Source organism: Onychostoma macrolepis, chromosome 23 (genome assembly GCF_012432095.1).
Source record: "Onychostoma macrolepis isolate SWU-2019 chromosome 23, ASM1243209v1, whole genome shotgun sequence".
Taxonomy (NCBI): Eukaryota; Metazoa; Chordata; class Actinopteri; order Cypriniformes; family Cyprinidae; genus Onychostoma; species Onychostoma macrolepis.
In genome coordinates, this window is record NC_081177.1 from 27,009,946 (window position 1) to 27,033,819 (window position 23,874).

The window sequence follows — 23,874 nt, forward strand, 5'->3', positions numbered from 1 at the left end:
ACAAAAGAGTCATCTTTCTGGTTTATAATTGCAGACAGAGCGTTACATCTTTTTGTGGCTGAAGAAGCTTGTGAAATATTTTAATTTACTGTGGTTATCAACAGCTCGCTACAGATATTAATGAATTCTAACATTCAAATACAGATGATTGCTTTTAAGTACCAAGCAAGTGAATCATACGAGGTCTGCATTTTGATTTATTTATTTCTTTTTTTAAAGCATTTAGCTTTTAATTATAAATTCCTGTCAGTATTCAGGCAGTTTCTTTGGGCTGCTGATCAAGCTCAGCAGATAGTTTTGATGTGACTATCAGATTGTAGCAACACATGATGGCAAAGCACTGGAAGTGTAATTGCGTATGTCAGTAAAATGTCAGTAACAGGGTTTCTGCAGATCTTAAAAAGGTCTTAAATCAGAGCGGAAAATCTTAAAAGTTGTGGCATTAGATGTTGCTAATTTCCTCAGTATATTTGTATATTCCTCAGTATGTAATATCTAAACATCCTTAAATCAAGAAACATTTACTTTAGATACAAAACGAAGATATTGTTTTCTGAGAAATTGAACAAATTGAAGTGAGTTTATGCTTAAGCCAAGAGTAATAGTGTTTTGTCAGTAGGATATGAAAACTTTTGAATGGTTGATTTTTCCAAGTCTGTTTGTGGATACTTAGTTTGCCAATTATCCTTTTTTTTTTTTTTTTTTGTAATTCTGTTTTTTTAAGTAAATACATCTTGTTTTAAGAGTCTTTAGACAATCTTTATACATGCAGTGTGGTCAGAAGGTATATGAAAAGTTATTTTCATAATGTAGTGTTTGTGAGCAAAGCTAACTTTTAGCTAAACTTTTTTTTGGTTGTTTTTGTTAAATGAATTAATGAAGTAATGGTGTTGGTAGTTGTATTTTCAAACTTGTTGTGTTGCTGAAATACAGCTGTTCTTTACTTGGTCTTAGAAAGGTCTTAAAGTCTTAACTTTACCCCTGTAACAAATATCTGCATCTCATAATTTCAATGTTTTTTTTTTTTTTTTCCAAATAAAATCACTTCACCTGTATTTGAACTCATTGGAGGGCAACGACATTTGAGAAAAAAAAAAAAAATGGATTTGCTTTCTTCAGGTTGTGGATCACTAGACCTGCAAAATACTGAAAATCAATAATGAAAATAACAAATCTCATCATTGATTAGTTAGATATGTGCACTCTGGCATAGACCCAGGTTTTCCAGATCCTGTGAGCAGTTTATAAGCTTATAAGCATTGAGTTTGATGTGGGCAGGTTGATGCATCACATGCTTTGAAAGACTGATGTTTCTCCCCAGTGCATAACTTACATTTCTTGACATATTCTTATCTGTAAGCGTAAAATTAAAAGTGATAAAAAACAGCGAGTTTCTCTTAAACTTAAAACATGTCTGATCATTTGCACAAATGTGCAAAAAAAGTGACTAAAATATTCATATTGATATAAAATTAGCAGTTTAAACATCAAATTTAGCTACATTTGTTTAATATCCTTAATTTGAAATTACAGTATATAAAAGTGGGCGTATCATCAATTTCTCATTAATTAATTGAATAAATCGTTGTCAATTTAATAATTGAATTAAATCATAAATGAATGAGATTTAATATTTGTCTTGTTAGACTGTTCTTAAGAGTATATCTGTCGAGTTGTGTGCAGTTTAGTATCGTAATTATGCTTTCAAATTGTCATGTCAATAAATAGAATAATCATTCAATTCAAGTTTATTTGTATAGCGCTTTTTACAATACAATCGTTGCAAAGCAGCTTTACAGGAAATTAAGTTTCTACTATATATATGCATACACATACGCACACATGCGCATATATATACATACATATATATACACACACACACAGAAGAAACCCAATATATTTAAGTTATGACAGACATAACTTGGTAATTATGTGTTGTCTGAGGGTTGGCATCCTCCGTGGTCCTCTGAGGTGTTGCCATCATCTCTTCTCAGGTGTTTGGTCATCTCGGATCTTTTTAAGGGTTGGATCCAGACTGACGCTTCAGTAATTCCTAGTTACAGAATCAGAGAAACAGATAGAGACATAATTAGCGTAGCTGCTGTTCTGTTCAAGCAAAAATGATTTGTTCAACCCAATTATAATGTACATTTGATCAGATATAAATGCAGTACAAGATTATAAGATGCATTATGTGAATGCTTGGCTAAAGAGATGTGTCTTTAATCTAGATTTAAACAGAGAGTGTGTCTGAACCCCGAACGTTATCAGGAAGGCTATTCCAGAGTTTGGGAGCCAAATGTGAAAAAGCTCTACCTCCTTTAGTGGACTTTGCTATCCTAGGTACTACCAAAAGTCCAGAATTTTGCGACCTTAGGGAGCGGGTTGGATTGTAGCGTGGTAGAAGACTAGTTAGGTACGCAGGAGATAAACCATTTAGTGCCTTATAGGCAAGTAATAATATTTTGTAATTGATCCGGAACTTAATAGGTAGCCAGTGCAGAGACTGTAAAATTGGGGTAATATGATCATATTTTCTTGACCTGGTAAGGACTATAGCCGCTGCATTTTGGACTATCTGTAGCTTGTTTATTGAAGATGCAGGACAACCAGCTAGCAGTGCATTACAATAGTCCAGTCTAGAGGTCATGAATGCATTAACTAGCTTTTCTGCATCTGAAACAGGTAGCATGTTTCGAAGCTTGGCAATGTTTCTAAGATGGAAGAATGCTGTTTTTGTAACATGGGAAATATGATTTTCAAAGGACAAGTTGCTGTCTAATATAACACCCAGATTTTTGACTTTAGAAGACGTAACAGTACATCCGTCTAGTTGCAAATTGTAATCCAAGAGATTCTAAGTACTGTTTTTTTGGACCGATAAGTAATATCTCGGTCTTATCCGAATTTAATAGGAGGAAATTATTGGTCATCCAATCTTTTACATTTTTAACACAGTCTATTAGCTTAGATAGTTCAGAAGTTTCATCTGGTCTTGTGGAGATATATAGTTGAGTATCATCAGCATAACAATGATAACTAATCCCGTATTTTCTAATAATATCACCAAGGGGCAACATGTATATTGAAAATAGCAGAGGACCTAGGACAGATCCTTGTGGTACTCCATACTTTACTGGTGATAGTTGAGATGACTCCCCGTTTAAAAAAACAAAGTGGTAGCGATCGGATAGGTAGGATCTAAACCATCTTAAAGCCTGCCCTTGAATACCCGTATAGTTTTGTAATCGATCTATGAGTATGTCATGGTCTATAGTGTCGAACGCAGCACTAAGATCAAGTAAAACTAGCAATGAGGTGCAGCCTTGGTCTGACGCAAGAAGCAAGTCATTTGTAATTTTAACAAGTGCAGTTTCTGTGCTATGGTGAGGCCTGAAACCTGACTGAAATTCTTCATAGAGATATTTTTTTTGCAAGAAGCAGCACAATTGAGCAGACACAACTTTTTCTAAAATTTTAGACACAAACGGCAGATTTGAAATGGGTCTGTAATTTGCCAGTTCACTAGAATCTAGTTGTGGTTTCTTAATAAGAGGCTTAATAACCGCCAGCTTGAATGGTTTTGGGACGTGACCTAAAGATAACGATGAGTTAATAATATTGAGAAGCGGTTCTTCTGCTACAGGTAACAACTCTTTCAGTAGTTTAGTGGGTACAGGATCTAATAAACATGTTGTTGGTTTAGATGCAGTGATAAGTTTATTTAGTTCTTCCTGTCCTATAGTTGTAAAGCACTGCAGTTTTTCTTTGGGAGCGATGAATGAAACTGAAGTACTAGACGGTGCAGAACCTACACTTATTATTGTATTTCTAATGTTATCTATTTTATCAGTGAAGAAATTCATAAAGTCATTACTATTAAACTGTGAGGGAATATTTAGATCGGGTGGCGTCTGTTTATTTGTTAATCTAGCCACTGTGTTAAATAAAAACCTTGGATTGTTTTGGTTATTATCTATGAGTTTGTGGATATGCTCTGCCCTGGCAGCTTTCAGAGCCTGTCTATAGCTGGACATACTGTTTTTCCACGCAATTCTAAAAACTTCCAAGTTAGTTTTTCTCCATTTGCGCTCAAGATTACGAGTTTCTTTCTTGAGAGAATGAGTATAACTGTTGTACCATGGCGCAGTACGTTTTTCTCTAACCTTTTTCATATTGAGGGGGGCAACAGCTTCTAATGTATTAGAGAAGATAGTGCCCATGTTGCTAGTCATTTCGTCTAGTTCACGTGTATTTATGGGTACACAGAGCAGTTGAGATAAATCAGGCAGGTTATTTGTGAATCTGTCTTTGGTGGCTGGAACAATAGTTCTGCCCAGACGATAACGCGGAGCGTAATATCGGTAATATGCAGCATGCATGATACAAGGAAATGATCAGTAACATCATTACTTTGAGGTACGATATCTATATCAGTAAGATCAATTCCATGCGATATAATTAAATCTAGCGTATGATTAAAACGATGAGTGGGCCCGGTGACGTTTTGCTTGACTCCAAAAGAGTTTATTAAGTCAGTAAACGCAAGTCCTAACGCATCATTTGTATTATCAACGTGAATGTTAAAATCTCAGACAATTAGCGCTTTATCAACATTAACCAATAGATCTGAGAGGAAATCTGCAAATTCTTTTAGGAATTCTGTATATGGCCCTGGCGGTCTATACACAGTAGCCAGAGCAAGAGATAGGAGAGATTTCTTTTGCACATCTGACAGTGTAACATTAAGTAGAAGTATTTCGAATGAGTTAAACCTGTATCCTGTTTTCTGAGTAACATTGAGAAAATCACTATATATTGTAGCGACACCACCGCCACGACCAGTCATAATAATAATGTTGAGGTAAAGTTGACACTTTAGTATAAGGACCAATTCTCACTATTAACTAGTTTGCTTATTAGCATGCCTATTATTAATGTACACTATAAAAAAAAATAAAATAAATTTGAGCCAACTTAAAATTTTAATTCAACCAGCTTCAGCAGATTTTTGAGTTTTCTCAACTTGTCGTTTTAAGTTTATACAACAAAAAAATTGAGAATCTCCCACAAAAATAAGTTGAGCAAACTCACAAATCTGCTGAAGCTGGTTGCCTTAAAATTTTAAGTTGGCTCAACTTTTTTTTTTTTTTTTTACAGAGTATTGGCTGTTTATTAGTACTTATAAAGCACATATTATGCATGACCATATTCTACATCCCTAAGTCTATCCAATACCCAAACTTAACAACTACTGCACTAACTATTAATAAGCAGCAAAATAGGAGTTAACTGAGGCAAAAGTCGTAGTTAATGTTTTTTTTTTTTTTTTATAGCAAGAATTGGACCTTAAAATAAAGTGTTACCAATGTTGTAATAAATACTACCATAGAATTATGTTTTTATAAATATTGTGGCAATGAATGCTAATAACCATTCACATTATAATATTGTGGTATTATATACTACTATAATTCTGCTTTTCCTAATATTACTTCAATAAATGCGAATAAACGCTATTTTAATTATTATGCTCTATTAAATGCTACCTTGATTATACTTCTACAAACATTTTGGAAATAAATGCTAATACATACTCCAATATTGTGATATTAAATACTATTTTAAATATGCTTTCATTAATATTATTTTAATAAATGCAAATAAATAGTACTGCAATGATTTGGCTCTATTAAATACTACCTTGATTTGTGCTTTTACAAATATTTTGAAAATAAATGATGATAAATACTATTAATACTAATAATATTATTATTATTATTTTGATTAATTGATTAATTGCTATTTGATTAATATCAATTAATACTAACAAATACTACTGTAATATTATTACGCTGTTAAATGCTACATTATGCTTTCACATAAGTATTACTGCACTAATATTAGTTAAATATTTATGTTTACCTTCAATTTGTACAGTGTTTGAAATCCTTTATATAACCCAAATAACAATATACGTAAGGAAAATAAATGATTGTCAGATTAAATCACGAATGAATGAGATTTGATATTGGTTGTGCAGACTGCACAGGTGTAAATGTGGCTTTTGAATTGACACACACTCACTACTGAGACGTACCTGTAGGGGATGCTAGAGTCATAATTTCACTGCCTTATTGTTTGGTATTCACATATTATTCAAATGTTTTAAACATGAGTAGCTATTTTAGGTGTGACCATATATTTCAATGTTTGCCTTAGGTTAGAAATTAAGATTTTAAGGTTGTTGACACTGAAGTCCTCTGAGGTAAAGTTACTCTCTGCAGCGACGGACACACATGAACCAAACAACATCTGACTTCTGTAGCGACTCCACTCTCTTTGTTGAGCTTTTGTTGTGCTGTTTAGATGGTAGCTTAATTTATTGATTTCTTTTTGTTTTCAGGCGTTCCTGCAGGAGCTCAGTCGAGGACAGGAGACCGTGACGTCCTTTAATGAACTGTCCAATCAGCTTCTGCAGGAATATGCCGCTGATGACACACGCAAGGTCAAAGAGGTCATGGACAAACTCAACACGGTGTGGAACAGTGTCAATAACAGGTATGCGCTCATATAGACGCATGCAAACTGATGTGCCGGTGTTCATTTCCCTGTTCTCCAATAAATGAGAGGAAATGAATCACACACACACACACACACACACACACACACTCTGAAACAGTGTGTCATAAACACACATAATCACACTAATGTTCAGCATGTGTACACACACACACACACTTCTGGACATAAGGATCATCATTACATCTCCCTCCATAAATGTTATTACTGTTGCATTTAATAGTGTGATAATGAATACTACTGTAATAATATTATGGTAATAAATACTGTTGTTATTATCCTACCACAATATTGTAGTAGCATACTACAGTAATATATGCTACCATCATAAATATTACAATTATTGCACTTTTATGAATATTGCAGAAATGTTATCATAATAATATTGCAGATATAAATACTACTATACTGATATTGAATTTGTATATATTACCATAAGTATGCTGTCATGAACTACTACAGTGTTAATTTAGTAATACAGTGAATCATAATTTAAATGTAATATCAATAATATATATAATATTGTTATAATAAATACTACAATAACAATATTGAAGTAATTATTATGCTCTCACAAAATACTGCTGTAAGAATAATTTAGTAATTATGCTTTCACAAATATTTTGTAAATAAATGCTAATAATAATATTATTATAATAAATAATACTGTAATATTGAACCAATAAATATATTTCACAAAAATACTACTGTAATGATATATAATAATAAATCTTATTGCAATTATGCTTTCACAAATACCACATCAATAAATGTTAATAAATACATTAATATTAATAACTAATTAATAAACATTTAATAATTTTGTAATACATACTACCATAATTGCTTTAATGCAATTAATTGCAGTTAATGCTAATAAATACTCAAATAATAGTATTTTGATATTAAATACTACTGAAATTGTTTTTATTAATATTAATAAATGCTAGCAAATAGTACTGTAGTGATATTTCTGTATTAAATATTTTGATTATACGTTTACAAATATTTTGGTAATACTTATAAATACTTACATAATGATGTTGTGAAATTAAATTCTACTAAAACTTTTAATAAATAAATAATACTTTTATAAATAAATACGATGCTACTGTAATAACTGCTCTGTTAGATACTACCTTGATTATGCTTTTACAAACAATGTGTAAATAAATGTTAATTAATGCTTCAATGATAATATAGGAGTAGTAAATACTATAAACAGTGTGGTTATATAAATATTGCATTATGATTGCACAAAATATTACCACTATAATTGTTACTGTGCTAATATGAGTTAAGCAAATGTAATTTGGTAAACAGTTGTTTATGATTTCTTCAGCGTGGTTGATTTTAGCGCGGTGTGTGTACTGGTTTGTGGTCATCAGGGCTTCGGACCGTCAGGCTGCGTTGGATTCAGAGCTGAAGTCTCTCCAGGCGTGTCTCCGTGAGCTCGAGTCCTTCCTCAAGTGGCTCCATGAGGCGGAGACTACAGTCAACGTGTTATCTGACGCCGCCCAGAGGGAGGAGCTCTCGCAGGACTCCGCCCACATCAAAGAGCTGAAGGGGCAGCTTGGGGTAAGAACATGTACATATTCCATCATATCCATTTGGGACTGGAGCCAACTTTGCAGCTTATTTTGGCATCCCGGAAGTTGAATAAAACCAACCAATCAGATTTGAGCTTGAGATTTGAGACTACTGAAATGCATGAGACGATTAGTGTGTGGACTGCGGGTGGTCTATGAGGTTTAGACGAATCTGGGACATTCGGGAACTAAAGCGCATGTGAACGATATTCAATTATCTCTCCGTCAGTCCTCGTTAGTTCCCTCGTCAGCCAGATCGCAGCATACGTGTAATCAAGGTATAGATCACTTCAGCTGAGAAAGAGCGCGTCTTTCTTTTCTTCTCTGTCCTCCGAGTCTGTGTTTGTCCTGTGAGATTCATACATCTCAGTTTGATCTCTTTATCTGCTGTCCGCTCTAATCACTCTCTCACTACCACGATTCAGCAGCCTACACACTACAAATGCACTAAACACACTAAAACAGACTGTCCTGACTCTAAAGTGTGAAGTCGCGTCAATTCACTGAATAATCTTTTATTGTCATGTTGCTTGGCAACAAATGCCATTTTTGCTCCCGTGAAGGGCACTGCGAGGACGTTTGTAGGGTCAGTTGAAACCAAAGTGAGCAGCTGAATTCTTTCGTGAAGGGCCCTTCCTGAAGGCCATTAGTGAAGTGTACTGACGATTGTCACTTCAACATCTGAGTGCAGAGTTCATTCATGTGAAGGTTTTAGGGCTTTACAGTGTCGAAAATGCTCGCACTTTTGCGTATTTTTGTTTATTTATTTGTTTGTTTATCATTATTACATGAACTCTGCAAGTGCTGTGAGTTTGAGTCACATATAACGTGCATTTGAGACACATAACGCACCAAACTTTTCCCCCAGTTTGTAATGACAATATAATAATAAATCTGTTGTCAACAAAAAAAGAACCATTTAAAAAGAGATGTTGTCCTGTGGTTTCCTGCCAAAATAAAAGCGTTTGAAAGCAAAGTAAAAAACAGCCATAAATAATAGTAATTGTACTGATATTATTTACAATAATAATAATAATAATTAATATTATGAAATACTTTACAGTTCAATAGTATACAAGTATATATTTCAGTAGTAGTGATATTTCTTTGAATTTTATGAATGAACAAATGAATGCAAGAATGAATGAATGCAATTAGGGATGTTTCTGCAGTTTGTTCACATACACTAAAAGTAAAGCCAAGGTTGTGGGTTTGATTCCGAAGTCACAGATTTTGATAAACTATAGAGTTTGAATGTAAGTGGCTTTAGGTTAAAGCATCTGCTAAATGCATAAATGTTTAAATCACTTTTTGACATGCTCATTTATGCTTTTCATCTGTTTTCAATTCAGCTTCTTTCTCCATCAGTCTTCCACTTACAGTTTCACTGACAGTTTATTTTATGGCATAATCCTTACTTTGTAGTCACCCATCATATATTATTTTGTCTTTTTCATGTTTCTCAAGGACATGTTCAGATTATTTATTTCCTTACAAGCATGTAAAAGACGCAGCTGATGACTGGAGAATGACATGTTATGAAAGTGTTTAATCTTGGCTGATGTCTGTGTTTGTTTGACGTCAATGACAGTGACATGAGAAATAGACTTACTGAATTCTGAAGTCTTTATCATTTCAATGAGAACTGCTTTCCTATTATTTCCATGACAATAGTGTTGAAGTGCTGGCTGTGACGTACAACAGCTGTGTGAAAAGAGAGTAGGTTATCATGCATTTCGTTTCTTTTCTTGTCCTTGTATATTTCTGATGCCTTTTTTTTTTTTTTTGCACAAAGAAAAAAAATTACATTATTTTTTTTATTTATTTTTTGTCACTGTACAACTGAATCACGCTCAAATCACACTGACTCGCTAGTGGTTAGTGTGACGAGACAGAGACAGACTTATCAAACTCTGATACTTATGAAACTCTGATCTGAGACGCAAACACTATGAGTGTTTGTTTACCTAAAGATTGTAGCGTTTCTAACCTCTTGAATGTGAAATGTTGTATTGTGGTGTATTTCTGAGTGAAACGGCAGGATTTGATTCATCTGGAATTGATTAGATGGTGAAAAGTGGTTGTTGTATACTATAATGGAGGCAGGTGGTTGGAAGGAAGGGGCTGAAAATAGATTTGTGATGTTGACCTAAAATGAAATTAGAATTGACTTACTTTGGTTAAAGGGATAGTTCACCGCCCAAAAAATGTCAATTCTGTCATCATTTATTCATCCTCTTTTTGTCTCAAACCTGTATGACTTTATTTCTGCTGCAGAGCACAAAAAGAAGATATTTTGAAGACTGTGCTGGTTGCTCTTTTCCAAACAATTACAGTGAATGAAGACTGATGCATTCAAGCTTAAAAAGGACACAAGAGCACCATAGAAGTACCATAACATTGGTCCATTTGACACAAGGTTTTATTTACTAAAATCTTTCCCTCCCTCCAACATTTAATCTTTACAACTAGATCATTGGATTATTGAGAACATGAGAACTAGAAAATATTAATGAATGAATCATTTAGATCTGTTTTGTGAACTGAATTAGCTGAATCCTTAAATGGTTCCCAACTCTAAATAAATAAATTTAAATTAAAAAATTCAAATAAATAAATAAAATAGTCAGAAAACATGGTAAAAAAAAAAAGAGAGAGAGAAAAAAGTCTTCTGTGGTTGCCAGAAGTTCATTGTAAAAGTACGTTGATTAGGAAGAAAGTCAGTCATATAGGTCTGGAATGAAATGTGGTCAGAATCTTCATTTTTGGGTGAACTATTCCTTTAAGGGCGTAAATGGGGTCAGTATTGATTTCATGTTAGCTTTGTGAACGTTTGTCGTCAAGGGTCATCAGAAGTGCACAATGAGATAATAATAGCACTTTCACACCGCGAAAGAGCAAGAATCATTACTGTTCTCCTCATGTCTCCCTCATTTCTCTGATGTGTCTCACTGCTCTATTTCTCTGTCTCTCAGGAGATGTGCTCTCTTTTAGTAAAGTGTGTCACCCTCACTCATTCCCTTTATGAATTTATACACCCTCTCGTTCTCATTCTTTTGGCGCTGAAAGAGACACTCCGTCTCTTGAACGCTCTCCGGAGTTTCTCTCCGTCCGTTGTATCAACCCTTCCCTCCCCCCTCTCTCACAGCATCTTTCTCTCCCTCGTTCATTGTCTTTTTTGTCATTCGGTGTTAATTCTCTCTCCATGACTCTTGTTTATCGCTGGAGAGGAGCGAGCACTGGTTGCCATCTCAGTCCTGACGCGCTTGAGCGTGTGTGCGCGCGTGCGTGTGTGTGTGTGTGTGGGACATGTTTGTCAGGGCTCGTCACATTTCGCTCGGCTGGTGGTGGGGGATATGTGAGCGTGTGTGTGTGTGGCGGTGAGGATGCGTGCTCTCAGACGCTGGCAGTCGTGCGCTGGCAGAGTTAAGATGATGGCTGTAGTTCGGACGTCTCTGCAGAAAGTGGTGGTCTTCTTACACCGGCTCCAGAGAATGGCGATATCCTCACCGCGTTACCAGAAACTGTGCAAGGTCAGTGTCTTGTGCACACGCTCGCTGAAGCGCTTCCATCCAATCTGCGCTAGTTTACGGTAGTTGGATTTAGTTTGGTTTATCATGAGTTCTGTTGAAGTTCTAGTTAAACAGTTTCTTGGATTTCTTCTCATGCTTTTTATATATTATTATTATTATTATTATTATTTTTATTTATTTTTTTTTTCAGTGAAATCCTTTACAATAATCTTTTGTTGTATTTTTGCTGCTATTTTAATTTTGTATATTGTCAAAGTCTTGTCTTAGTGCATTAAATATTGTGCAAGTTTGCAATTTATAATGTTTAGTTCTGTTCTTTATACCAAATGACAATATTGATAACTCTTACAAACCACATACAGAACCGGTATGAACATTTGAATGATATTGATTTAATTATCCTTGATGAATTTGGATGTGATATCTTTAATGTGAGCAGTGATATAGTTTCCAGCTGTTTGTCGTGAGATGACCAGAAAACCTGTCCAAACCGCATTAGAGCGGAAGGAACATTTTAAAAGAAATTAATTTGATGTAATGTATAAGAGATGTTGAAGGATTCATTGTAATATTGTAATATTGTGTATGAGTGATGCTATGTTTAGCTGCTGTCAGCGTGAGCTGAGTGTGTGTGTGTGTGTGTGTGTGTGTGTGTGTGTGTTATAGAGATTAGAGAAAGCAACAGCTGTTCTGATATTCAGTGTTTAGCTGAAATCCTCACAGGATTTACACACACAAAACACGGCACTGCTGAGAGATGGAGAGCTTTTTAAACAATAGCGAGTTCATCTTTGTGTGTGTGTTTATTAAAGAGACAGCAGCACGTGGCAGTGTCATGTGTGAAAGTGAGACTGGGTCTCTGTTATTGTAAGATTACAGAGTTCGTGCCTCTCAAGTGGGTGTTATTCAGCACTTGTTTTTGGTGTTTTGTTATTTTTTTTCTTACATGTTTCCCCACTTTTTAAGGTTTATTGCGTCATAAATTAATGCAGTTCAGTAATTTAGCATTTTCACCCTCTTTCTGATCTTCTAAATGAACAATTAAACAAGCTGTTTTTGTTACTGTTTCTTTAAAACTTCCATATGTAAATCAGCGCTATTGTGATTGGTTAATCAGTGTGTGTGGACATAGTTCGCACAGTCATTCAGTCGGAGCTGGTCCAGCTGCTAAATGCTGATTGTGTGTTAATGTAAAAGTGTGCAGTTATATATTAATATAAATTCAGGGAATATTTAAGATGCTTTTGCGTGAAGATTAGCTACTTTTTCTGCTTATTAGATATGACGCAATAAAAAAGTTAAATTTTGTACGTACATAATCAGAGTTTTGTCCTAGCCGTCCATTGCTGCTACAAGTCATAGGACATTTTCTGGATGGGTAGATATCTATTTCTGTGGATCTGCTTAAAAATCCTGCTCCATCAAACATGTTCGATTGATGTTCTGATGTTGTGCATGATTTTCACTTTCAACTGTGGAGAGCTGAATGACTTATTACTGAAATCATCACAGCGTGTCTATCTGGGTGGACAGGTTGTACATTTCAGTAAATGGTCTGGGTGTACTGGGAAAAGAGTTTTGATTTGTGAATGGTGGAATGTGTCACATACTACATCCAACCTAACATAGTAGAACAAACAAATCCTGTTTTCGTGATATATCCGCCTTAAAAAAAATCAACCAGACTCATCAACCAGTTTCAAGAGAGTGAAAGGATTAAAAACAACATGAAGAGGTGAGCTTGAAGGGAAAATAAGGACTGAAATTAGATTAAGCTATGCATTATATGCAGAAAAGCAGTCATTTAGCAGATGCTGTTATCCAAAGTGATATATGATACATTTATAACAGGAACAATCTCACTGAATTCATGAGGTTAAGTGTCTCGATCAAGGGAAAATGAAGAAAGGTGGAAATATTTAGGTATCTGATGATTTGTTTCATTTCAGTCAGATTTCTTAGTGGCTCCTGTTGTGTCAATAACATAGGCACAAATCTTAGTTTGTTCAATAAAGTGTCAAATTCTGTGCAAAGGTTTATCAAAAAAGTAAAATCATGCTCTGACTCCCAGTAGAAACAGTAAGTAATCTTGTATCCAGGACGGCTCTGCGACTTTCCTACTATGTAAATGAAAATCTGTATCAGAGTGACCATAAACTTAATGGTTGTCAGTCCATGCGTCTCGTTTTCTGTGGTTTTCAGCATGTGTCTTAGTTCATGTAGAACATGCTTGTTGTTTTTCTTAAAGATGTTGTAAAATAAAGATCGCTGAGCCTTTTGTCCGTTGCTAGTAATCTTCTGAACGCTTCCCCATATTTGATGTTTTCACTGGCTGTTATAATGCTGCAGATATGCTGCCCATGCTGTTTTTGCAGCGTTGCACACTGTTGTTTTGTTTTGCGTTGCGTGTGATTTTTCAATTAACTTAATTATCAATAATTAACTCTAAATTCTAAAAATTACTCATCGTTCAGAAGTCCCATATGTGAAATCCATCAGACGAAACGTACACACTCCACGAGCTCCAACTCTACCCTGAGGAACATAAGGTACTCCTCACTCGATTAAGCAGCCCTAGGCCAGATGGAGGCGGTGCGGTGATCGTTTAAGCGTCCCTGGGCGGCACTGCTGGCTCTGCACCCTTGGGAAGGCATCAGTCATTCTGCACTCCATTACTCTCTCCTGGGAGGCATCCATCTTTTGGAGATCATTCGAGCCTCCAAAGACTTGTTCTCCTGCACCACCTCCATATGTGTGAGTGTGATGAATTCGTCCGGTTCAGAATGACCCTCAGTTCTGTGTGTCTGGCAATTCCACATCTGGCTCCAGATGATTAATTTATAATTTCGTTCATGATTTCCTTCCAGCGTCTGAGTGGCATCCAGCTGCATGACTGTGGAAAGGTCCCATGTTTGAGCAACCTCTCACATGATTCCTTCTCTTGGGATACTTGGGATATTACTTATAACCTCATTTTGTTATGTTGAGGAACTAATTGTAGCTCAATTAGAAGTTGTCCTTCAATGTGTGAATAGACGTTTACTCTAATATACTTGACATGGAAGTCTAACCCAGTGGTTTCCAACCACGTATCTGGAGGCCTCCCAATACTGCACACTTTGCATGTCTTCTTAATCAAACACACCTAATTCAGGTCATCAACTCATTAGTAGAGACACCCATACCTGGAATGTATTGGAACTGCTTATTTATGTGAATGTAATGTAAAAAAGTAGGGCTCCTTTTTAGGTTGATAAACCTGCTCCTGGAGGGCCACTGTCCTGCAGAGTTTAGCTCCAACCCTAATTAAACACACTTGAACCAGTTAATCAAGGTCTTCAGACTTACTAGTCAAGTGTGTTGGAGCAGGTTGGAGCTAAACTCTGCAGGACATTGGAGCAGGATTGGACACCCCTGGGAATCTCCATTGTTAATTATTAGTCCAAATTTTCACCTGCACACACAAAGAGCATACATAACTAGGACTGTTCATTCATCTGACTAATCTGCAGAAGTTGCGAGGGTTGCCTGGTGACAGCTGCGATGACAACTGAGTAAGCATATGCATGTTTTTACAAGAAAAGTCTCTTCCAAACATGCAAAAATGTGCAGTGTTGGGGGCAGCTCTAGGAACATGGTTGGGAACCATTGGAATGACAGGCAAACATTCAGAAATATGAGGCTTTTGTTAAAGTACTTGACTCAGTTTGTCAGTGTAAAATTGTCCAATTTGGGACTAGTTTTCTAATGTGTACGAACTGATCATGTTGTGGTGGGAGTACTCTTCTAGGTGGATGAACCAATGTAAATTGGTGCAATAGCAGCTCACTCTTGAGTTTTCCAATATATTGTCCCATCCTGAGATGACATGCATAATAAAAGTCTCTCGCAAACAACTCAAAAATCAAGTTAAAAAGACTGGAGTTGTATTGATGTTGTGCAACCCCTCCGAGCAGGTACAGTTCTGACCACCTCTGTTTTCCAGAGGCATGATAACCCTGGACTGGGCTCAGAGTTCAGAGACTTACCGCAAGCATGTGTGCTGATTCAGAGGTTTTAAGATAATGGTGCATTAGCAGTCTGTCATGTTACACACAAACCCACATGCAGACTCTGGCAAACACACACCAGCCTCTTTCACACTAACTCCTCTCTCCTTCTCTCCAGTGCGCACACACATTGTGAGTCACGGCTGCTCCTCCCCTCACTTAAAGCACATTTGTACTGATGTCCATTACTGAGAGCCTGAGTGGAAGTGCTATATTTGTGTGTGTGTGATTGTAGATTGGACCGTGTGCCAGAGTGAGATCAAGATTAATCTGCATTTATGAGTCGGATCATCAAAATTTGCCACATTTTAGGAAAGAGATGTGTGGGCGCGTTCATAAATCTGTTCCGACATTGGGTGATATATCATATGTCCTTGAATATTGGCTGGTTGTAAAGGCTCCTCTCCTCTCATATCCAGTCCTCTTCTTCTATTTCTCCTTTTCTTTCCCCATATCTAGTCTCTTCTCGTCCCACCTCTCATGTCCTCTCAGTTCCTTGTTCCTGTCATTTTCACACTCTTCCTACCTCCTCTTGTCTCTCCTCTAGTCTTCTCTCCTTGTCTTCATCGTGCCCCTCCTCTAGTTTGTTCTCTTTGTTTCTCCTCGTCTCTCCTGTTCTCTGTCCTCTACTCTCCCTGAGTCTCCTCTCCTCCTTTCTCCCGGTCTCCTTTTCTTTCCCTCTTGTTTTGTCTCTCATCTTCCATGTCCTCTTCTTCCCAATATCTCACCTCTCTGTGGTCTGGTGGACACATGTTGATGGAAATCCCTTGTTGTTGTTTAATTTCTCTATCTCTTCATCTTTGAGTGTAGTTCTGTTTGCTCCTGATCAATAAGGGCCTGTCACACACATCTTCATATACATACGTCGGCCCACCATCCCCAGCTCCGTTGATCGATATGTCCCACTCTCATGAACAAAGGCTCAGATTTCCATTTGTCTCTTTCTTTCTGTGCAATCCCTCGCTCTGGGGTGGTAGTCGAGGCATGACATAAAGGAATGATAGCTTTCCTCATCGCACTCATTTGTTTCAAAGCTCTGTCCATCTAGACAGCACCTCTTTTATCACCATGAAGGTCTGCTCATGGGTCATATTTGCTTTTTTTCATTTGTCTCCTCTTTTGTAGTCTCTTTTTTTTCTGTTCTTGTCTTGCTTCATATCTTCTGTGCTTGCTTATTTCTTCCTCATTGTCTCTTGTCTTTCCTTTCCTCTCCTCTCCCCTCTTCGTCTTTTCTCTTGTGTGATTAATTCAGCTTCAGTTCCACAAATTTGTTTATCTTCCTTCTATACATGCCTGTGTGTAGACCGATTGCTTTTACACATTGAAAGACAAAGAGCTCTTCATGCATTCATAATTACGGACTGATGCCATTTTAAGAGCAGAACATTCACAAACGACTGAGTTTCTCCCTTTTAATGTATTGCTTGCTGCACCAGCGAGTGAAATGCGGTTCAATTCTATATCCATTTCTCTCTGTCTCTTTATTTTCTTTAGCCAGTGCATTTCAGATCTTGCTGTAGGAATTTCTTAAGAGTGTGCAAATAAAATGGATAAAACCCCCAAAGATTCATTATTGCACAGAGAGTAAAATGCCTGTGGATAAATATAGAAGCCATGTTCTCCTGGGCACAGAACCAGGACTAAAGTCACTAAAGACAGATAAATATCCTTCGCTGGACCTGCTAAATAATTCATGTACGACAAAGAGCAATGAACAAAGCATGTGTGAAACAAAAGCATTCACAGCACACATATAAAGTATTTCCTGGCAGGGACTGTTTGAGGTTTGAGTGTTGTATAGATCAGACATAGATCAGACCCTCTAAACCTCATACACGTGTCATTTCTATTGGGAATTAATGTCAGGACTGCTAAACAGATAGGACCAGAGATGGGATTGACCTCGCTGTTCTGTCAGATTACGTCCTCATTCCTATTGATCAGATATTGATCGGATATCGACCAAGTCTTTACAGCAAAAGGCTTTTGCAAACCTTCGCTCACAATTAGCTTATTTGTGCTGATGTTCTACACACACTAATATACCTCGGCCAAGTCGTTGTTGGTTTGGACTATGAAGCCTCATAAATCTCTGAGATTAAAAGCTTTATTAAAAACCAAATTAACTCTGTGACTCTGTCACTGTATGTGAAAGAGAGAGACAGCAGAAGATATGTGGTCTAAATCGTACTTCTTCTGACACCTCTGTCCCATAATTGTATGCATAATGTTTTAATTACATAACCATAATACCATAATAGTGGTTCCCTGCCTTCGCCCCAAATTGCTGAGATAGGATCCAGCATCCCCATGACCCTATGTAGGACGAGCGATTTGGAGAATGGATAGATAGTTTCCTGTCCCATCCAAATAGTCTGATAACTCTACTTGTAGTTCTGCTTCTGGAGGGCCACTATCCTGCAGAGTTTAGCTCCAAACACACATGTAAGAGATAATCAACGGCTAGCTGTGCATTAAACGATTTGAATGCACGATGTGGAGGTGAAGAACCACCGCGACGCGCAGCCTCCGCAGTGCATTCAAATCGTTTAATGCACAGCTAGCCGTTGATTATCCCGTTTATGCCATGGTCTTTTCCCAGCATTCGCATATTAAAGATGTTAATATTTGCGCTGCAATATTTGACCGGAACGATCAAAATGACGGTTATTTTCATCTGTAGTACTATTCAACTCTAACTGTATGTTACTATGGTTACCAATGTTTATAGAAAGCACATTAATATAGAACGTGATTAAACTGACCTGGAACTACCTGTGCGGTTCAACGAATTTAATCAACACCTGCCAGCCAATCAGAATCCAGTATTCAGACAGACCATGGCATAAGAACCAAATAGTCAAGGTCTTCAGGATTGCTAGAAACTTCCAGACAAGTGTTTTGGGGCAGGCTGGAGCTAAATTCTGCACGATGTTGGCCCTCCTTGAGCAGATTTAGACACTCATGCTCTACTTCTACTTCTGGCCTTACAAATACCTGTACTGATGACCGTCCCTTTTAGCTCTACCTCCTCTAACTCTACTTCTGTTAATCACCCTAACTCTACTGGGTCTCCTTCTAACTTCTGTGTCTCTGACGATTACTGTACTTCAAGGTGTGACTCTACTGAATTTGCCTCTATTGTAGCTCTTCCTCTTCTGACCTTCCTGCTGATGGTGTACCTCTGCCTCTGCTTACTCTATCTGTACTTTTTACCTAATCTACCTCTGCTGACTTTTCTTCCTTTAGATCAGGAGTTTCCAGTCCTGTTCCTGGAGGGCTTTTACTTACCTGTCCGAAAGTTTGCTGACTTTTCCTCTGCTCACTCTATCTCTTCTGAGTCTTCATCTATGCTGATTGAACCTCTAGCTCAGCCTCTAGCTATACTTCTGTCTAACATCTAGTTTTTCCTATGTCTCTGCTCTTTCTGTCTCTAAGTAACTCTGTATATTTACTCTTAATTCTGATCTCTGTACATTCGACTTCTGAGTTTGCCTTTGTTTGCTCCCAGCTCACGGGTGTCAAACTCTGCTCCAGTAGGGCCACCTTCATGCATCAATCAAGATGCTCAGGTTTGCATGATAATGACGGTTGGAGCAAAACTCTTTAGGACTGTGGTTTTCCATGAGCAGAGTTTGACACCACCTTCTCTATCTCCGGTGTCTCTACTTATAACTCTGTTGACTCTGTCTAGCTCTACCATTGTCGTCTCTAATTTTATCTCTCTTTACTCTGCATTCCATAATACACAACTCCTGATGCATTTGTTTGTCAGCTTTACATCTTCTGTACTTCATCCCCCTTTGCCTTTACTTCTTTCTTCCACATCCTTTACTTCTACTTCCCCATTTCCCACCCAATAAATGCCCAACATACTCATGTAAAGTATTATTTTGGTTGGTTATGAGATGGTATTTTTAATCTAAAGTATGATATCATTGTGAATAGACTTCAGTAAAGAGTCCCGAGGGTCTGTACTGCAGGAGCTGGTGTGTGTGGTGTATATATTTAGAGAGATGTCAAGGCCTGTTGAGAGGGAGTCTAATCAAGAGTTCTGAACGCACTCTACTACTGTGTCACTCATTGGTGCATCATGGGAGCTTGCTGTCATAAAACCCTTCTCATTTCGTCCTTTTTTTGAGGCTGAATACAATTGACTAGAATACATCCTCTTTCCACACACACACACGCCATACACAATGCACACATCATGCACACACTTTCATATATCTCTGAATAGACTGAGGAAATAGCTCAAAGATGTATTTTGAATTGAATTTTCTCTTGCAAAAATATTCCTACACATACTGCTTTCTTGGAACTGGCATCCAGAAGCAATGAAGGTTTTGTGTGACAGGTACTCTTTTTCTCTCTCAGTCTGTCTCTATTTTTTGGCCTTCCCTGTCACTCTCTCTCCCCCATTCTTACAATCATTAGGAAGACACTGTTATGCCCCGGAGTGTTGTTTGGTACATCATTTTCTTTCTCTCCGATTTTCTCAATCTCAATGGTTTTAAACTTACTGAAAAAACTTTTTAATGGCATTGGCAGTGTTTTGGAAGAGTGCAAATTGCCGCTTATAATAATGTTGCTTCCTCTGAAATACACACACACGCTCTTTCTATCTAATCACTAAGAGCGTTTGCATTCAGATAATCCATCCTACTTATTCAAGGTCAGTTCGATAGTGTTCTGCTCAAGGTGGAGTGGCAGATACAAGCAAGCTGATCTTTGATTAGATGTTGTTCAACTGCAGTCTCTTGCAAGACAAGAACACACACACACAAACATGTATACTACCAGCTTAGTTTCTGTTTTTGAACTAGTACATGCATAGGTGGCAATCATACTTTGAGATAATGTTATATTTGGGATGTTAAATAAATTTGCTCATCATTGACGCCGCACAGCATGTTCACTTTCAAATTCAATATAGCCGAATGTAAACAGTGTTATTAGAGAGCTTTCAAAATATTCTGTTTGTTGGAGTGGCCTGACATGTCAGCTTCTGTCTCTGCCAATGCAGTGAGATTGGGGGTGGAGCTATCTGGATGATCTGGGAGTGTTTGGGAAGCATGTTTGTTGTATTTTGTGTCACTACTAGTGGAAAAAATGACACACTGCGGCTTTAAATGCATTGAGAAAAGGGATGGTAAGATTTACCGATTCACATCGATGCATCAGCATAAAAGTTAACGATGTGATGCATCGATTTAAAAAAGTGTGCATCAGATACAAGTTGACATTTGTGTAAAGCGATGCATCGTTTTTAACACATTTGCATTGGTAAAAAAAACTATTTATATTAGTAGATGTGATATACTTTTATTATTTAGAAATTGACCAATATTTTATATGTAGATTGACTCTCATCATCACTGGTACTACGTGAATATGACACGTCACAACAGTATGGAGACCGAGCCGTTAGAAGTCAGAAGGCACTTAAGTTAATTTGATTTGCTGTCTGTCTGAACCAAAGAAATAAAAGCAAACTATCTGTACCATATTGAATTACATAGCTTTTCTTTTTTTTTTCCATTTGAATCGCATTGCATTGAATCTAATCAAAATCGGATCACCCTGCATCGTAATGGGGTGAATCGTATCATATCGCATCGGTAGCTGCTTCATATAATGTATCTTTAATGTAACGTATCATTGGCTATGCATCGAGATGTGTATCACATTGGCCTCAGTTATGCACATCCCTAACTGAGAAAGCTGTTTAATGTCGAATGAAATTCCTTTGCTGTATCAATTTGGAAACATTATACATTTCGGCCATGCATTCAAATTAGCTTGGTTATTGGGGACTCTGTGTGTTAGTTGAAGACTAGTTCTCTGATTTAGTTTGGGGTTTATTTTCCACTCAGGTCAGATGACTGTTCTGCTTCAACTGAGCTGTTTCACAATCTTTTCTCTTCTGATCTATTTGAATGTCCCTTCCTGATGATGCAACAGTTAGATTCACCATGACATCATAATGAAAACATTGCCATGGTAACCAGCAGCTCTTTCTGCTTTTCCGTAAAGCAATCTTGTTATATTAACACACTGGAATGTGTAATATGATGTGATGGTGGCCCTTGCATAACCGCAGCTCATTAAAATATCATAGAGCAGACACTCATGACGCTAATTAGCTCACTCACAGCAGAATATTCCACTGATGTTAAAACAGACTTATTAAAATGTTTGATCAGATCAGGTCAGATCAGGGCAAACGAAAGAGAGTTTAATAACTGGCCTCTTAGTTACTCCTAATGATGTTATGGAGGATGAGGTTTGGAGAACTATTTTAGTTGCAGGTCTATATATATATATATATATATATATATATTTCCCCCTGAGGTGCACTTGTGTGTTTTTGATCCAAAGAAAGTATGAACTAAATGAACTTTTTTTTTTTTTTTTGTGCTTTTCAAGATGTAAGAAACCCAATCTGTTCAGATCAGATTAAAATGGTCAAATAAACTTGAGTTTGTTTTTAAGAATTAGATATATCGGGGAGATCTGCAGAGCTGTAGGCGCTAAACACCACCAGATCTGTCTGATATCAAAAGTTGCAGACATTCAGAATGAGTCCAATTCAATAAATGAAGGAACTTCTGAGTTTTGAATGTTAATTTATGTTTTCATAAAACAATGAAGTCTTATATCAAAGGATCGAGGACCATTAGATACCTTGAGTCTCTTTAAATAACCGCTGTGGAGTGTGATGGAAAATATGATTTGTGTGTTACACATTGCTTCTGCTGTGCAGTCTCTTTGTGAATTCCCTCGGTGATTAAATAATTGACTTTGTCCTCAAGTACAATTTTGCAGTTATACACCAAAGCCCTTCACCATTATAGTCTATATTATATTATGCGTTTTCACTTTTTGAATTTTAGTCAGTGTGTAGTGTGTGTATGTTTGGGCATAAAAAGATCTACAAAGTTACAAATCTCAAAGTCCAAAGGGAGATATTTAGTTTTTTAAAAATTCCCTTTTCAAGAACTACAAAGTTGTTTTCCGGTGTTTGTGACATCACAAAGCGGCCCATTAGAATATCATTAAAATAAATCCCGCCTGAGCACTTCACATTTCAAAATCGAAACCCGGTGCTGGTGTTTTTATATCACTGTATTTCTGTATTTATTTCATCTTGCATGTTGCAGCGTTACCGGGGAAACCGCGCTCTCTACTCCAACAGCGCCTCCTGCTGGCAGAGAATTAATTTGCATAAATATGCTGCTACAAATAGTGTAACTCTGTGAGACTATGGTATAAATAAATTCAACTGTATAACAGTTTCACTGCAATTCATGTTATAATGTTGGAATTAAAGAACAATAAACATAATACATATTAGCATAATATCTGTACATATTAAATGCAGTTATTTTTAAGCAGTTGTTGATATCCTATCTAAAACGTGATTCAGCCAAAAAACAACAACAATAACGTTACCACTTTAATATGTCTTGCAATATCCGTGCGTGCCAAGGTTCTGCACGATCCTCAATATTCTCGGTTTCTGAATTGATATAGCAATATTGACGAACTTGCTGCTTTGGCAAGGGGCGGGGCAGTACTGAAACACCATCTAAGCTGTTCGCCAATCACAACGCACTGGGACAGCTAACCAATCACAACACATTTTGTTTTTCGGAAGGCGGGTCTTCATCAAACCCGGAACTAATCGAGCCGTTTGTGCCAGGCTGGGGAGAAAGGTATTGTAATAATGTAAATTATGTGAAAAATAATGCAATTTTCGAACCACCAAGCATGAGAGCATGTTCTAGTACAAAATCAAGACTTTGTAAAAGAGCATAATAGGACCCCTTTAATGTTAATGTTACGCTCACACTGAGGCTCTAAACACAGAAATCAGCTTGACTTCTCACAGTAAAATACACTCTGAACACCAGTTCACTCAGATACAATAGCACACTTGATCTGCTGAAGATATTTCAGTGGATGTTTTAACATGTTTTCAAGTCCTTTAGGCACAGCTCAGCTATACACATCTGACAACACTGAGCACAACAAACTGGATTGTGATATTCATGCATTAGCCTCACTGACTAATAGAAAATCAGCAGTGATGTTAAACGTACATCAAGACAATTAGTT

At 36.9% G+C, this 23,874-nt stretch overlaps 1 protein-coding gene across 6 annotated transcripts in view; it reads left to right on the forward strand.

The window, feature by feature from the left end:
* The window catches only part of LOC131531755 (utrophin-like), a 248,003-nt gene that overhangs the window by 97,974 nt on the left and 126,155 nt on the right, over window positions 1–23,874 (forward strand). For all 6 annotated transcript variants that reach the window (XM_058762784.1, XM_058762788.1, XM_058762786.1 and 3 more), the window contains 2 exons: window positions 6,407–6,561; window positions 7,971–8,160. In XM_058762784.1, coding sequence (XP_058618767.1) covers window positions 6,407–6,561; window positions 7,971–8,160 — 345 coding nt within the window. The remainder of the gene's footprint in view (window positions 1–6,406; window positions 6,562–7,970; window positions 8,161–23,874) is intronic.